The sequence below is a fragment of the Poromitra crassiceps genome, assembly GCF_964638095.1.
Source record: "Poromitra crassiceps genome assembly, chromosome: 11".
Lineage (NCBI taxonomy): Eukaryota > Metazoa > Chordata > Actinopteri > Beryciformes > Melamphaidae > Poromitra > Poromitra crassiceps.
Genome location: NC_139643.1, coordinates 48,852,961 through 48,870,460, shown reverse-complemented (window position 1 = coordinate 48,870,460; position 17,500 = coordinate 48,852,961). Strand labels below are relative to the sequence as shown.

The 17,500-nt window shown below is 44.5% G+C and overlaps 1 protein-coding gene across 3 annotated transcripts in view; it reads right to left on the bottom strand.

Annotated features, from left to right (window-relative positions):
- Positions 1 to 17,500, bottom strand: part of sdc2 (syndecan 2) — an 87,196-nt gene that overhangs the window by 12,804 nt on the left and 56,892 nt on the right. For all 3 annotated transcript variants that reach the window (XR_014553164.1, XR_014553165.1, XM_083646417.1), the window contains exon 2: positions 3,370 to 3,484. Coding sequence is in view for 1 of the 3 variants with exons in the window: in XM_083646417.1 (XP_083502543.1) it covers positions 3,370 to 3,484 (115 nt within the window). In the remaining 2 variants the exon portion in view is untranslated. The remainder of the gene's footprint in view (positions 1 to 3,369; positions 3,485 to 17,500) is intronic.

Sequence of the window (17,500 nt, the reverse complement as noted above, 5' to 3'; positions counted from 1 at the left end):
AAACCTAACCTCCCCCAGACCCTAACCCAAAACCATGAGGTGTCGGACTCGTGAGGTATCGGACTCGTGAGGTATCGGACTAGGGGGCAGTCCCCGGTTAGGGTTGGGCATTTAGTAGTCTCGCTGGCCAGCCTCCTCTCCCTTCTGTCCGAGGAGTCTGTCGCCGCAGGTTTTTTGCTCTCCCATTGGAGCGACTGTTTCAGTCGCTGCCGGATGTCCGCTCCCGGCTTATTACAAACTCTGTCATTGGCTCTAACCATGTCAATCGGAGCGGCTTCCGCTCCCTCCTCCCTGTGTGTCGCTGTAAATAGTGCCCTGCCGCCTCAGGGAAAACAACAACGCTAACTAGCTAGCAAGCTAACGGCAGAAACCTACACGCTAGCTCGTTGCTACACGCTGAAAACGGCAAGTTGGATTGTTGGAAACTATTTACCAAGGGCACTGCCGCTAAGCGCCGCCCATCGCAATCCCACTATGGAGACCTGCGGCGCCAGACTCCTCGGACGGAAGGGAGAGGAGGCTGGCCAGCGAGACTAGGCATTTAGTTAGTGATAGTTAAGGTTACCCACATGGAAAGAATCTATATGAACATATATGCAACTATATGCAACCTATATGCAACCTATATGCAGCATATATGAGCATATAGGCCATATATATGCCGCATATAGGTTGCATATAGGCCAGATTTAGGTGCATATATGCGCATATAGGAGCATATAGGCCATATATATGCCGCATATAGGTTGCATATAGGCCAGATTTAGGTGCATATATGCGCATATAGGAGCATATAGGCCATATATATGCCGCATATAGGTTGCATATAGGCCAGATTTAGGTGCATATATGCGCATATAGGCCATATATATGCCGCATATAGGTTGCATATAGGCCAGATTTAGGTGCATATATGCGCATATAGGCCACATTTATGCCGCATATAGGTTGCATATAGGCCAGATTCAGGTGCATATAAGTGCATATACCGGGCATATAGGTCTCCTATAGCTTCTTTATATCCACATATAGGTACTATATGTGCACATACAGGGCATATATGTCTCCTATATAGCTTCTTTATATACACATAAAGGCCCTATATGTTCATAATACAGGTCATATAGGTCTCACTTCTTTATATCCACATATAGGCCATATATGTACACAATACAAGGTATATGCCTCCTATATAGGTCATTTACAAATCTGTTTGTATACACTGTGTCATAATCCATATATACCCAGCGAGCACAAAACGTTTTTTCAACGTTGATTTTTAGTTTAAATCTGGGTGATATTGGGTTTGAACGTCTAAGACCTAATTTCACCCTCTTTTCAACCGGCTAAAATGCGGTTACAACGTAAATGTGTAAAAAAACACAATTTGGTTCATCATATTGTTAAAACATTTGTTGTAGTTTGGAATAGAGACAATATTGATAGTGTGTGAATTGGCATTTTATTGTCTTTTATTGTGTAACTGAGAGTTGAAATCTGGTCTACACGAAAACTACATTTCAACGCATTTTATGTCACATGAAATATCATAAATATGGGACTATAGGCTATGTGGTGCCAGCAAAAAGCTTCCAGGACACAACTATGGTTAATAGTTTAGCGCAATACTATAAAATAATGAATTCAGTTCCTGCAGCAACGCGCATGCGCAAGTACTTACTAGCTGTGACTGACTAGACCAGGGATGTCAGAGATACGGCCCGCGGGCCGGATCCGGCCCGCGGGCAGGTTTCATCCGGCCCGCGAGATGTTTTGGAATATTAAAAAAAATATATATATATTATTATTATTAAATTCGCACCCCATTATCATGAACTACGTGTGGCTAATAAGAAAGCTAAGAGTTCATTAGTTAATTAACCTGCACTACAAGGAAGTATGTCAGTAGGTCATCAGGTGTAAACAAAGCCGCCATGATGCCACGCTGGAATTGAATCGCGCATTCAGCTACCTACTAAAAAACAAAAGAATCAACAAGATCAGGCGTGGACTGCATAATCGGGCACGTCGGGCAAATGCCCGGTGGCCTGGCCTGGCCTGCAAAAAAAAAAAAAAAAAAAAAATTGTGCCCGCAGTCAGGCCACTCACTGAACAGCAGGCCAACAGCAGGCCTACTGGTTTACTAGTGGTTTTATTACTTTATTCCAGGTTAAAGTGGGTGCATCTCATTGTAAAATTGGACTTGGCCCAAATTAGGCTTCAAACGGCCCAAATCGGGCTTCAAACGGTCCAAATCTGGCTTTAAACAACCCAAATTGGGCTTCAAACGGCCCAAATCTGGCTTCAAACGGCCCAAATTGAGCTTTAAACGGCCCAAATTTTTCGGACGCCGGCACACGCGTCGGCCCGTATCGGCCTGGCCTGCTTGGTATCTAATGCCCGGCCTGAATTATGATCCCAGTCCGCCCCTGAACAAGATGCTGTCGAAAAAGAGAAAGGTTGACACGGAATGCAGGCAGTTTCAAGAGAAATGGAAAGAGCAGTATTTCTTTTGTGAAGTAAATGGGTAAATGAGTCGAATTGATTTTAGTAAAAAAAAAAATCCGGCCCCCATGAGGTCTCAGTTGAACAAATCCGGCCCTCTACCTAATATGAGTCTGACACCCCTGGACTAGACCAAAGCAAGTCTGCACCGGTCTGCACCAAGTGCGGAACGAGGTGCTCTGGGCACGCTATGTTATTGTAACAGACTATACGAGGCTCTGTGTAGGCCTACCTCCTGAGTCTCTGGTGTTAAATGAAGTTAACCTCTGAAGCCGTACAGCCTACAGACTATAGATGCACACACACACAACATAATTTTAGTCTGTTACATAATATGACTCGAACGCATCACATAAAATAACTTCCCGATCGCTGACAATTGTGGTCTACGTTGTGTGCGAGAGAGTATATAATGTGCCCGGCTCTCTGGTTAGTATAAGAAAATGTATAGCTCAGCACGTAGAGCACGGGGTTTGAATCCCGTGTGCGCTGGTAACTTTTTTATTTAAGATCCTACATATAGGTACATATATGTACATATAGGTTTCCCATATATGGTGCATACATAAAATTGGCTGATTTCCTATATTATATGTACATATAGGTACATATATGTACATATAATATAGGAAATCGGCCAATTTTATGTATGCACCATATATGGGAAAACTATATGTGGCCCTATATTAAAACATATAGGGTACATATAGATTCTTTCCATGTGGGTAGGGGCTAGGGGAATGCATGTCAATGAATGTCCTCACAAAAAGATAGCTGTACAAACGTGTGTGTGCGTGTGTGTGTGTGTGTGTGTGTGTGTGTGTGTGTGTGTGTGTGCGTGTGTGCGTGTGTGCGTTACTGTACCTGAGCCAGACCCTGAGTTGAAGTCATCATCATCTTCAGGGTAGTAGCCTCCTGAGCCGGCGTCGTCCAGGTACAAGTCGTCGGCCTGAGAGGAGGGCTTGGCTGCTTCTGCTATCTGCAAAACAACAAGACCACACCCTTTTCACAAACGGGACATTTTCATCATTTTGTTACATTGTATTTTCTGCAGTGGAACGAGATAGGAGAGTTTTCATCACTTTGTTACATTGTATTTTCTGCAGTGGAACGAGATAGGAGAGTTTTCATCACTTTGTTACATTGTATTTTCTGCAGTGGAACGAGATAGGAGAGTTTTCATCACTTTGTTACATTGTATTTTCTGCAGTGGAACGAGATAGGAGAGTTTTCATCACTTTGTTACATTGTATTTTCTGCAGTGGAACGAGATAGGAGAGTTTTCATCACTTTGTTACATTGTATTTTCTGCAGTGGAACGAGATAGGAGAGTTTTCATTCGGCACCACATAACAGTAACAAAGTGAAGACCTTGACTGACATTAAGAGTGCACATTCACTGCTTCAGCGTTCTGCGGGGGACAACTGAACCTGAATCAGATCGTGGGTTTTGGAGTCGGACAAGTTGTTATTCTACTTTTTAAATCATTTGCGTTTGGCTCTGCTTTGAGATCGGCACTTCAGTATGCCATTATTTCCCTAATTGGCAAACATAATATCCTCGAGGGGAGCAATTCAAAGCTCTATTATCTTTAGGAAATGTGCCGATCTGATAGCTCAGAGACCATTAACGTAAGAACAGTCCAACCAGTCTGCATCACAACTAGGCCTGCTGCATTATGGCAAAAATCACCATCACCATTATTTTGACTGATATTGATACTGATCATAATTATTTAATGCCACCTCATTGCCTTTGGCAACATGCATTTATTGAACTTGAAGAAGCGTGTCTTTTTAATACTGGATTTCTTCTAACTTTACATATAATTGAACTGAAAAACAGAAATACATTTAAAATAAAAGTAAACAAGACTAGGCGAAACCTAGTATATGCCAGGCAGCGTGTGTTTGTTACTGAAGACATCACTGATGACGTCATTTGTCCCTCAGTGTTGTCTGTCAGTCAGTCAGTCAGTCAGAGCCAGATTTAGGCTGGCATCAAAAAAAAAGAAGCCTAATAAATAGCCTAATTAAAATAAATAATATATAATCAATAATACATACAAATAAAATAACACCGAGTATGTAGTAGTGCATTGTCACAACCTACTGCAAAATATTCAACATATTCAACATATTGAATAGAAGGTTTACACATAGATGGAGAAACGCGCCAGGCCGTCTGTTGCCTACTCGAGCTGAAACTACACACACCATGGCGTGGTTGGTTTTGGAGGAGGGGCGGGGCTTAAACTACACACACCATGGCGTGTTTGGTTTTGGAGGAGGGGCGGGGCTTAAACTACACACACCATGGCGTGGTTGGTTGAGGGGCGGGGCTTAAACTACACGCACCATGGCGTGGTTGGTTGAGGGGCGGGGCACACCGTTGCAAAGGAAAGGAGTGCACTGGATTTACAACACAACACAAGACAAAACAAAACAAAACAAGAGCAACTTGGTCAAACTGCACAAAAATGGTTTTTACCTCGATTCACTTTTTTTCATAATTCTGGGAAGTCCAAATGGTAATTGAAAATCAAATTAGATGAATGACACAGCCCTAACCACAACCTGTCTCTTGTATCATTTATAAAATCCGAGTGTGTATCTAACAGAAGGCTTGCATCAACAGATCATGACATGTTTCACCTCTGAGCTGTAACCCCCCCCCCCCCGACTGTTTTATGACTCAAATGGAGCGTGACCACACAGGTGACTGCCTGACTGCCCCGGCTCCGCCCACACAGCATCGTGACCACACAGGTGACTGCCTGACTGCCCCGGCTCCGCCCACACAGCATCGTGACCACACAGGTGACTGCCTGACTGCCCCGGCCCCGCCCACACAGCATCGTTGTCCGGGGCAACAGGCCGGGGTAGTGGGAATGTTTGCGTTCCGGCTTAATGGAGAGATTGTGATTGAAAAGAGCACGCTTTAACAGTGGCCTGATTGTTTAAAAAGCGCCTTCTCGTGCCGGCATGTTTTCGCCGAGATTTCCCCTCAAAATAAGATAAGCCATTTTTCTCTCTAAGTATCATAACGAGTTCTCACAGGAGCGCTTGTATGCTGGACACATTGCTGCCTTTATACCAGTGGAGTTAGGTGTGTGTGCATGTGATGCCAATAAGTGTTTATGTTTTGTGCTGTGCTGTGTGTGTGTGTGTGTGTGTGTGTGTGTGTGTGTGTGTATGAGAGTGAGTGTGTGTGAGAGAGAGAGAGAGAGAGAGAGATAGAGAATGAGTGGAATAGCTAGGAAGGCATCCATGGCAACGCCTATTCAAACCTCTATACACCAATCTGTGGTCGGCTGTGTCGCCCCTTCTATACTGATGGTCCTGCTTTAGAAAAAACAACACAAAGGAAAGACCCCGCAATATATCATCCCTGTGTGTGTGTGTGTGTGTGTGTGTGTGTGTGTGTGTGCGCGTGCGTCCGTGCGTGCACACCCATTTAGCTGGTTGCTAGCGTTTGGGGCCTGCTCTGATGCTGTTGTGCTGATAAACCTGAATGAAGTTGGATTAGAGGAAATAGTCCCACGGCGGCTTGACAGGAAGAAGCACTTTTATTGTCGCACGCCAAGAGAGTAGGAACGGCATGCTGGGAAAAAGCTGGAAGCAAATAAAATCGATACAGCAATATGATATCTCGATCATTTTTCCGCAATATTTATTTCAGATATTTCAGAAAAATATCACGATATATCGATTTTTTGCACAGCTGTGTGTGTTCAGTGACACAATAAGAATACTTGATGCACTGCACTTTATTTTTTTTCAGTGTGTTCAGTAACATTTGTGTTCAGTAACACAATGTCTAACTGCAAATTTGCAAACACCGTTCTAAATTGGTATAAAGATTTTGAATTAAAATAGTCTCGACTCAATTTGTCCACTGAGTTCTGAATGTAATGTGATATATGTATATATTATTGCACTACCTGGGTGGTCCACACAGCAAGTTGTATTTTCAGCTCTATTTTTACATTTTCAATAAATGGTTCTCAACTGGTCTGGCCTCAGTCAGGACCCACATTTTTCCTTGGGTCATTCATTTGCGACAAAAGAGAGTGCAGTAATACACAGTACACGCAGTTAAACAATCAAATAAGGCTGATATCTGAATATACAAACAGGGGGGTGTAGCAAATTATTATTAGCATATGTAACTGTGGGGGCACTGTTTCCCCAAAATATAAAAACGACATAATGGGGCTTTAAGGTTAGGGTAAAATACCAGGGTAAACCAATCAGAGGCAGAGTAGCACGGGCCATGCTGCCTCATGGTATGTCCTTCAAAATAAAGGCGCAGACCCACCAGTTGTGAAACGCTGATGTAATAGCAAATATATCACAAAATGTAACGTATCGCAGCAATGTGTCGTCCTGATACTTATTGTGTATCGTGAGGTGCTTGCCAAACTTCCTGCTGTAGACAGGAAGAAGAAAGCGAGAGCTGCAGAGAGAGAGAGAGAGAGAGAGAGAGAAAGAGGAGAGGTGGACCACAGGGTCCGTTTTAAGTTTGGGTTTTGATCTCGCTGCGGGTCAGCATTTCCAATAATATTGAATATTCTAACAGTTAACTGGGGTATGTTCAATAGCGCTTTTCACAGCCGGTTTGTGTGTGTGTGTGTGTGTGTGTGTGTGTGTGTGTGTGCATGCGCGTGTGTGTGTGCATGCGCGTGTGTCATCAAAGAGAGGCCTGGCACTCTCCATCACAAAGAGACAGGGACTATAGAGCGCACAAAGACAAAACGAAAGGCAGAAAGGCGAAGATGAAACGGAACAATATGTCCGTGCCTCCCTCCCCTGCTCCTCTCTCAACCGGGCCCTGACTTCTGCGAGAAAAGCCTTTCAGCGCCGAGCTGCTGGATCAAAGAGAGAATTTGTTCAAAGCAACTTTATCTTAACCTCTCTCGCCCTCCAGCCTCCGACGCCCCCTACACACCCCCCCCCCCCACCGGCCGGCCGGCGAAACCGATTCAGCGGTCCAGTCCCCACGTCCCTATGCATTGGCGATATGAGCGCACACACACAATGCACCAAAGGGAGGCGCTGCTACACACAAATCAAACACGACGACAATGGGAGCTAATGAGATAGAGGCCACACACACACACACACACACACACACACACACACGCATGACTGGACATGTTTACAAATGTATGCAAGCCTTCATTGATTCATTGATTATACATGATACACACTAACACATGCCAGTGTGCAATTGAGCACATAACGCGCGGCGCCACGCAGACATGCACACACACACACAAGCGCAAGGGCTAACGTACACACACACACACACACACACACACACCAGACCTAAAGTATCAAGATCAAAGCATTAATTCCGTTCCGACCTGTTTAACATAGACCTGTTTAACATAGATCTGTTTAACATAGATCTGAAGAGATGTGGATTTACAATGCAGACGCTTTCACCCCAGTGCTGCAGAGGCACCTGGAGAACTGGCTCTACTCTTTAATTCATGCCCCCATTTCCTTCTTTTATCAGCCCGTCCAGCAAAGGATAAACGCCCTGAGTTATAAACAGTGACATACTACTCTTATATGTATTTAGTTCACAAAATGGGCCAGTAGTATTTTGCATATTGTCACTTAACTTCTACTGCGTGACTTCAGGAGTGAAGCGAGAAATGTGCTTCAGCGGAGCCTGGAGTTTAGGATGGCATGGTGGCAGCTAGACATACATGCTCAAACATCAGCTTGACGAGGGGCTCCAGAAGAGTTCCCACATTGTGTGATTTCACTATGAGGCCATTTACACCTGGCGCTAACATGCGTTTTCTGTGATCAGATTGCAATCAGATTGCAGAAATGGTTGTCCTCTCAATCCGCATAAAGTTGCAGTATCCAGATTGAGAGGACACATTGCATTTACACTTGTGTTCAATGTGTACACAACGCATCCCTGACCACCTCCGGAGGTGGTTTGGCCGATCAGATTGCAATCCTTCTTTAATGCGTTTTGGGGGTGTTTACACCTGGCATTTCAAGTGATAAAATACAATCTGATTGCAATCTGATCACAGAAAACGCAAGTTAGCGCCAGGTGTAAATGGCCTCTAAGATTTCAATGACTAGAAGTTATAGCCCAAGGAGAGAATGTAGTGCAGATACTTGTTTCACTCTCTCCTGTTTATCTCTCCATCTATATTGTATACTGTCTTGCGCTGTTCATCACGTCAGCTGCGTGGAGGACTTTGAGGCGTGGACATGAGTTCTGCATCAGATCATCACCACCTAACCTGGAGAGCTGTTGGCTCATTTCAGATTAACCACATAGCTCTGACGTACAAGGATGCCAGGAAGGAGATGAACATCACTTTTATAGCATCAACAACACTTTGGCAAAACCAATAACATGTATAGTTATTTGAGCTTTATTAATACTGATGGCTGTCTATCTAATTCAAAGATAATATATGATAGGCTGCACCACTGCAAATTATTCAGCTAAAACCTATTATTTGTATGGCTATCTATTGTTTGATGACTGTAATTTACAGTGATCAAACAACAGATACATATATTCCTTCACTTTCCATGCAGGAATAGCTACACGGTAGAAAGATTTGCAGCACACTACATCAGAGGAGATTTAGAAGTGGGTATACTCAATGTCGAGTAGGTCAAGTAGGTATACTTCTGCACTACACTACGTTCACCTTAGTCTCGGGCTCCCAGACGTTTGGTGAGCGGCGCCAACAGCGCCACCTAGAGAAACCTCAGACTTGCGAACTGACTCGTTAAATAAATGTGCATGATGAACAACGCACATGGCGATAGACAAAGTATTTAACGGCTTATTACACGCTGTTGCTGACATTTCACAGCTGATACAATTCACAGCATTTCAAATGCAAAATGCATTTAAATAGATTTCAGGAAAGAGTGGCGGTGTCATGTGTTGACTTTATCGGTTATATCGCGGTCGTTTTGACGTCTAATAGTTTGAATAATGAGTTTAGATTAGCCAGCTTCTACTGTACAAAGAAGAGCTGCATTGTAACACCAAATCACTACGATCTGAGGAGAGGAAGTGGTCTGTCTGACCTTGATAAACCTCACCGGCTTTATCTGACACACACACACACACACACACACACACACACACACACACGCACACACGCACACACACACACCTACACACACCTACACACACACACACACACACACACACACGCACACACACACACACACACACACACACACACACACGCACACACGCACACCTACACACACCTACACACACACACACACACACACACACGCACGCGCACACACACACACACACACACACACACACACACACACAAGCGCACACAATAATTAACTTGTCTCTGCTTATCACAGGCACGCACACACCAAGATAAACGTTTCTCTCGTTATCATTGCTGTGGCATTTACAGGTAAGCGTTGCTTCCAGCCCTTATCACACACAGTGAGTTGAGCCAGGTATCAATCCAACAGAGGAGATACCAGAAAGCAGCATCTACAGATGCTGGAGCCTCGCACAACAGAGGAGATACCAGAAAGCAGCATCTACACATGCTGGAGCCTCGCACAAGTCACACTTTTTACCAGGTGAATTCACTGTGGCACGGCTGCTCGAGCCTCAAGAGGAATTACAGTGGAATCTGCTTATAGTGATCACGGTTATAGTGATCAACCGCTTATAGTGATCACGGTTATAGTGATCAACCGCTTATAGTGATCAAAAAGCTCGGTCCCGAATCATTTCCTATACACATGCTGTTTAAATCATTCGCTTATAGTGATCAATACTCCGCTTACGGTGATCGTTTTGGGCCTTGTCCCACCTGAGAACAGTGGAAGAAATGTTTAAAACTACATTAATTTTTATTATCGTTTACTTACAAACTGGCAAAAATCTGTCAACGAGATACAGCAGTGATACTGTCTGTGCACGTCTGTCTGTATATGGAGAGTTCACGGCATTTCTGTCTGTCTGTCTGTCTATGTTCGAGATGGCAGCGTCTCTGTCTCTGAGAGACCGCTGTGTTTGAAACAGCTGGAGGCCTAACTTGTATACTGTATTTTAAAAGTCAATAACATTCAATAAATAGCAAAGCTGTCCTTCCATTCCTTTACAATATAATGTGCTGTATTCATGTAATCAATATACAAATGTCAATTTAGATGGTAATCTGCATAAGAAATAAAGACAAATAAAAAATAAATCTGTTATAATGATCATCTGCTTACAGTGATCAATTTGACCCGTCCCAAGGTGATCCCACTATAAGAGGGGTGCACTGCATTTAGAAACGCCTGCAGTACCATGCAGGGGAGATAGCATAGCATGCAGGGGAGATAGCATAGCATGCAGGGGGAGATAGCATAGCATGCAGGGGAGATAGCATAGCATGCAGGGGAGACAGCATAGCATGCAGGGGAGATAGCATAGCATGCAGGGGAGATAGCATAGCATGCAGTGGAGAGATAGCATAGCATGCAGGGGAGATAGCATAGCATGCAGGGGAGATAGCATAGCATGCAGGGGAGACAGCATAGCCTGCAGGGGAGATAGCATAGCATGCAGTGGAGAGATAGCATAGCATGCAGGGGAGATAGCATAGCATGCAGGGGAGATAGCGGAGAGATAGCATAGCATGCAGGGGAGATAGCATAGCATGCAGGGGAGATAGCATAGCATGCAGGGGAGATAGCATAGCATGCAGGGGAGACAGCATAGCATGCAGGGGAGATAGCATAGCATGCAGGGGAGATAGCAACAGAGCCAGCATGCAGGGGAGATAGCAACAGAGCCCGTTCTAAAACCCATCTGTTACACAGCACAAACCCGTGGACTCAATCCCTCCTCAGCCACAAAAACAAAAGCCCTATTCTTGCGATAGTCCTGTATGTCCTTTGCCCTCCTTCTCTATATAATAATAGCGAAAGTGAAAGCTTCAAGCACTCATTCAGTTTGGAAGTAAACCGTTTTTTATGGCCTCCAGTCAATATATAATCCAGCTGTTGTAGTGAAGGGCTCCATAAACAAAGACTGAGGGTTCTGCGACCTTTGACCTACTGCATCGCCATTCAGAATAACTGACTTCAGAATGCGGTGGCAGTTGGCAAGGTGTGTGTGTTTAGTACACTATCCTATAGGGCTGTCACTTTTTCCCAAAATAAAGTTCGAACGAACTTCGAATTGCCCGCAAAATGTTATACCGTATATTCAACGTTTTTTTGTTTTTTTTTGCAGGCCAGGCCACCGGGCATTGGCCCGACGTGCCCAATTATGCAGTCCGCACCTGCCGGTTACATCATATAAATATATATAATATAAAAAATAAAAAAAAATCCTCAGCTGTCCTTGTCCTCATGGTCCAGTCAGTCAGCTCCTCTCCGCTGCTGTGTTAGTTAGCTTGGACGCTCACAGTCACAACACTGCCTCACAAACTTGGCTGCATCCAACTCGAGACAACTTTTCAGACCCTGGAGACAATCTTTCTCAGAAGAGACAAACGCGACAAATCTGGAGACTTTTTCTGACATGGGATTAACATTACCAGCAAGCAGCAGTTGGTTCATTTTGGTTAATTAAAAAAAAAAAAAAAAAAAAGTTAGAACATGGCAAATTACATTCGAACATGCCCCTCCGCCCCCACATTCAAAGTTAAATTCGAATTTCGAATAAAAAGTGACAGCCCTACTATCCTATATATTTCCATCATAATGAGGCTAGATCAGTGGTTCTCAAAGTGGGGTCCGGGGACCCCCAGGGGTCCTTGAGGGGGTTGCAGGGTGTCCAAAGCAAAAGGGCGATCATTTATTTTCAATATAATTCCATCCATAGTAACACAATGACAGAATGTATGGCTATTTTGGTCATGGGTCTCATACACTTTCTGTAACTAGAACGACCGCACCGCGGATATATGCCTCCGCCAACAAGTGAGCAGTCGACATCCCTGTCTGTCCAGACTTTGACGTTTGAGCCAAATGTGAAGAAATTCCGTCAAGGTGTTACGGAGATATGGCGTTACCGAGCTTGAAAATGGCGTTCGAGAGGTCACAGTGACCTTGACCTTTGACTACCAAAATGTAATCAGTTCATTCTTGAGTCCAAGTGGACGTTTGAGGCAAATTGGAAGAAATTCTGGAATAAAACATGTAAAAGCAAAAAGCGCATCAGATGGGGACAAAGTGTTTTCAAATCCCGTGGTCTAATTGATGTCCGTTTAGTAGGGGTGTCACAATATATCGTCCCACGAAATTTCGCGATAGTAAAACGTCACGATATGTATCGTTGAGATGAAATCTCATATCGTGAATTTTTTTTTTTTTTTTTTTTTTTTAAATAGACAAAGAAACGTCTTTGTTTGTTGAAGTTCAATGTGTGGAAAGTAGTTCAGTTGAACAAGTCTCTGAAGAGACACATGAGAAGTTATACAGGAGAGAAACCATTCAATTGAGTTTCTGGCAAAACTGTTTACTTGACAGGAAAAATTGAAGATGCATAAAAAATAGACTAAGAAAAGTCTTGTTGTTTGAGTTTGAAGAAAAACTGAAGATGCATAATGAGAATTTATACTGCTGAGAAACCTTTTAGTTCAAAGTAAATCTAAGTGACGGTGTAACTCATTCTATTTCAAGATAAGCCTTATCTCCAATCTCATGTTTTTTCTAGTTGTTATTGTAATAACAATTTCCCACAACAGCATGTTTTGTATTTGTGCATTTCAAATAAAATACTACTTTTCCAGTCATATATTGTCATTATTCAAGTTTAAAAAAATATTGTTAAAATCGTATCGTATCGTATCGTTATCGTGAACCCAGTATCGTGATACGTATCGTATCGTGAACTGAGTGTATCGTGACACCCCTACCGTTTAGGGGTCCTTGACGTGAAACCGTTTGAGAACCACTGGGCTACATGAATACCTTCCAGGTTTGGAGGGGAAAGAGCTGCGTCTACATATAAACTAAACTCCACTGCTGGTTCAGATTTAAACAAGCATACAGAATTCATTGGTAACTTGTGTTTTGTGGCTATTGCACTGTTCTCGTTTGAACTCGTTTGCCTTGGCGTTGAGCTGGAAAGCACATGATTGCACATTGAGTATTGAAGGTGACATTTGTTGGGAATTGGATGCATAAAAGACACATTCAGTCACACACACACTCTGCACTCTTCATGAAGGAGCCTTAGCTCTGCACAAGGTCTTCTGTGATGGAGGAGATCATTCTTTCAACTCAAGTCCAACCAACACCGCCCAGTGGGTTCAATACAAACCTGCTTCACAGTCAAGAGGCCATGGGCCGCTGTAGTAGAAGACAAACAGTCACACACACACACACACACACACACACACACACACACACACACACACACACAGCACATAACACCTCTGAAACATATTATGCAACAGAGTACAAGTACAGATCCTGCACAGGCCCAACACGTCTCTACCAAATTTGGTGTCGACATTCAAAATCTAAAAAGTCACATTACTGCCCCGGCTGTTACATGGTTATTACACCAAAGGCCCCGCCCACTTTCACCAATGTTGCCAAAACTCCTTATTTTGACTAGTACCGCCTCCCTGAACTAACCTTGCTTGCAAGATGGATAACCTCGCGAGATCTAAAGAGATTATCTCGACGTAATCCATCTTGTCATGCACAGGCAGTTAGGATGATTGGTCGAGCCATGCCGGCCCGACGAATCAGCGGCAGCCGTAGGCGGGCTCAGGCTCGTCTGGGCAAGTAGTGGGTACATGGTCTTTGTAGTTCTTTTCACTCGTCAACATGGCTGCCGCCGCGGAAGTGACAGGCAGTCTGAATGAAATTGAATGTAACGTTCCCAATTCTATGTATTAAATTCTAAAAAACGAGCCTCAACATTTGGGAAGGCTAAGCCACACAACTAGTTCGTTATAATCTAACTAAATGCTTCGAAGGTGACTTTACGACCGTGAGGACGGTGAGGACTCAATCAATGATAGACAGGCACCTTCCTCCGGTCGCAAACGTGACGTCAGAGGCATGGCGATCTGATTGGTTGAAGTTAACACGCACCAGCGGTGATAGACAGATGGGTCATCCAATCACCTGCCAAGTAGCTTGGAAAAAGTGCCCGCCTCCGTCAGCGGGTCTGTTTACTTCATTCCCAGATCGACTGGTTTAGTGAAACTATGTGGATCTATACCGTCCATCTGGCAGCGTCAGGTTATCCCTGAACATACCAAATTTCACGCAATTTTGTTTTCTTACAGATTTTTCTGCATTTGTTGCGGCGCCCCCCCCCCCCCCCCCCTACTGTTCAATCATAAAGCATGTTTCTCAGAGACATGCTTCTAAAATGAAAGTCTTTGTGTGTCACTTCCAGTATGCATAGTCAAGGTCACATGAAAAAAATCTAAGAAATGATTGGCTGTTGGAATAGCAGGTCTGAAGAGTGTGCTGTACACATTTACAACACTGAGCAGTTTTGAACCATTTGAACCTCATCCTAGAACTATACTTTGCTGGTAATTGTTTAATTGATTAGACGTAACTGCTCTACAATTGGAGCAAGCGAGGAGAAAGGAGGGAGAGAGGATGAGAAAGAGAAGAGTATGAGATAGCAGAGAGTGGATGAGAGGAGAGAGAGAAGAGTATGAGATAGCAGAGAGAGGATGAGAGGAGAGAGAGAGAAGAGTATGAGATAACAGAGAGTGGATGAGAGGAGAGAGAGAAGAGTATGAGATAGCAGAGAGTGGATGAGAGGAGAGAGAGAAGAGTATGAGATAACAGAGAGAGGATGAGAGGAGAGAGAGAAGAGTATGAGATAGCAGAGAGAGGAGAAAGGAGGGAGAGAGGATGAGAGGAGAGAGAGAAGAGTATGAGATAGCAGAGAGAGGATGAGAGGAGAGAGAGAAGAGTATGAGATAACAGAGAGTGGATGAGAGGAGAGAGAGAAGAGTATGAGATAACAGAGAGTGGATGAGAGGAGAGAGAGAAGAGTATGAGATAACAGAGAGAGGATGAGAGGAGAGAGAGAAGAGTATGAGATAGCAGAGAGAGGAGAAAGGAGGGAGAGAGGATGAGAGGAGAGAGAGAAGAGTATGAGATAGCAGAGAGAGGATGAGAGGAGAGAGAGAGGATGAGAGGAGAGAGAGAAGAGTATGAGATAGCAGAGAGTGGATGAGAGGAGAGAGAGAAGAGTATGAGATAGCAGAGAGTGGATGAGAGGAGAGAGAGAAGAGTATGAGATAGCAGAGAGAGGATGAGAGGAGAGAGAGAAGAGTATGAGATAGCAGAGAGTGGATGAGAGGAGAGAGAGAAGAGTATGAGATAACAGAGAGAGGAGAAAGCAGGGAGGATGAGAGGAGAGAGAGAGTGAAGCAGGAGGAGAGGAAGGGAGGGGGAGGGGGGATAACCCACTACTAGCCTGCAGGTTGCTCCGCTAAGAGCCTGTCAAAGCCCACCATGGCCATGCCTAGCAGTGCTTGAAAGGCACAGGCTGCGTGTGTGTGTGTGTGCGTGTGTGTGTGTGTGTGTGTGTGTGTGTGTGCATGTGTGTGTGTGTGCGTGTGTGCGTGTGTGTGTGTGTGTGTGTGTGTGTATTTGCATCTATCTCTCTGTCTCTCTCTCTCTCATGAAGCAGTGTGTTGTGAGAGAGCTGGAGGGGCTGGGGGGCGAGTGACAGTGGGAGAAATGGAGACATCTCAACAGGCTGGGGCTCCTGGCTCCACACTGTTGACTCACCACACTCACTTCTAACACAATCAATATTAGCTCAGTTCCAAGTCGGCCCGCGGAAATAGCGTTCGTCAAAGGCATGCAGACACACACACACACACACACACACACACACACACACACACACACACACACACACACGGAGATCTGCGTGTGCAGTGCACAACGTAGGGTTCCCACACCTTCTTAAAGTCCCTGGAAACCAAAATCCACAAAAACGTTCTAACTATGTTATTTAGGGTCTTATGTTAGTAATTTTGTGCCTCAGAAATTATTATACATTACTTTCAACCCAAAGCCTTAAAATCGACACTTTTCTACAAGATTCTACAAAGTACTTCCTCATTGAAGACAGCAGTGCGCGAGGTGCTAAAACGCAGGAGCTTATGACGTCACAATTGCACTTAACCAAGATGCGCAGGGGACGCGCGGGCAGTGTAAACAAGCGCACCCAGTGCCCAGTAAGTTCAGAGGAGCAGTAGAACGGAGAGGAGGAGTAGAGGAGGAACAGCAGAATGTCCATGTCGTCCATTGTGGCATTCCACTGTGGAACCATCGTGACATTCCACTGTGGAACCATCGTGACATTCCACTGTGGAACCATCGTGACATTCCACTGTGGAACCATCGTGACATTCCACTGTGGAACCATCGTGACATTCCACTGTGGAACCATCGTGACATTCCACTGTGGAACCATCGTGACATTCCACTGTGGAACCATCGTGACATTCCACTGTGGAACCATCGTGACATTCCACTGTGGAACCATCGTGACATTCCACTGTGGAACCATCATGATGTTCCACTGTGGAACCATCGTGACATTCCACTGTGGAACCATCATGATGTTCCACTGTGGAACCATCGTGACGTTCCACTGTGGAACCATCGTGACGTTTCACTGTGGAACCATCGCGACGTTCCACTGTGGAACCATCGTGACGTTCCACTGTGGAACCATCGTGACATTTCACTGTGGAACCATCGCGACGTTTCACTGTGGAACCATCGCGACGTTTCACTGTGGAACCATTATGATGTTTCACTGTGGAACCATCGTGACGTTCCACTGTGGAACCATCGCAATGGCTATTTGGTCGACATCGCACAACACAACCCTAATTCACACACACATTCATACGTAGAAGCAGACCAGTACAACCACAGTCTGATCTGATGGCCACTGAGCAGCTCCACTGGTGCGGTTGGAGTTAAGGGCCTTGCTCAAGGGCACCTCAGT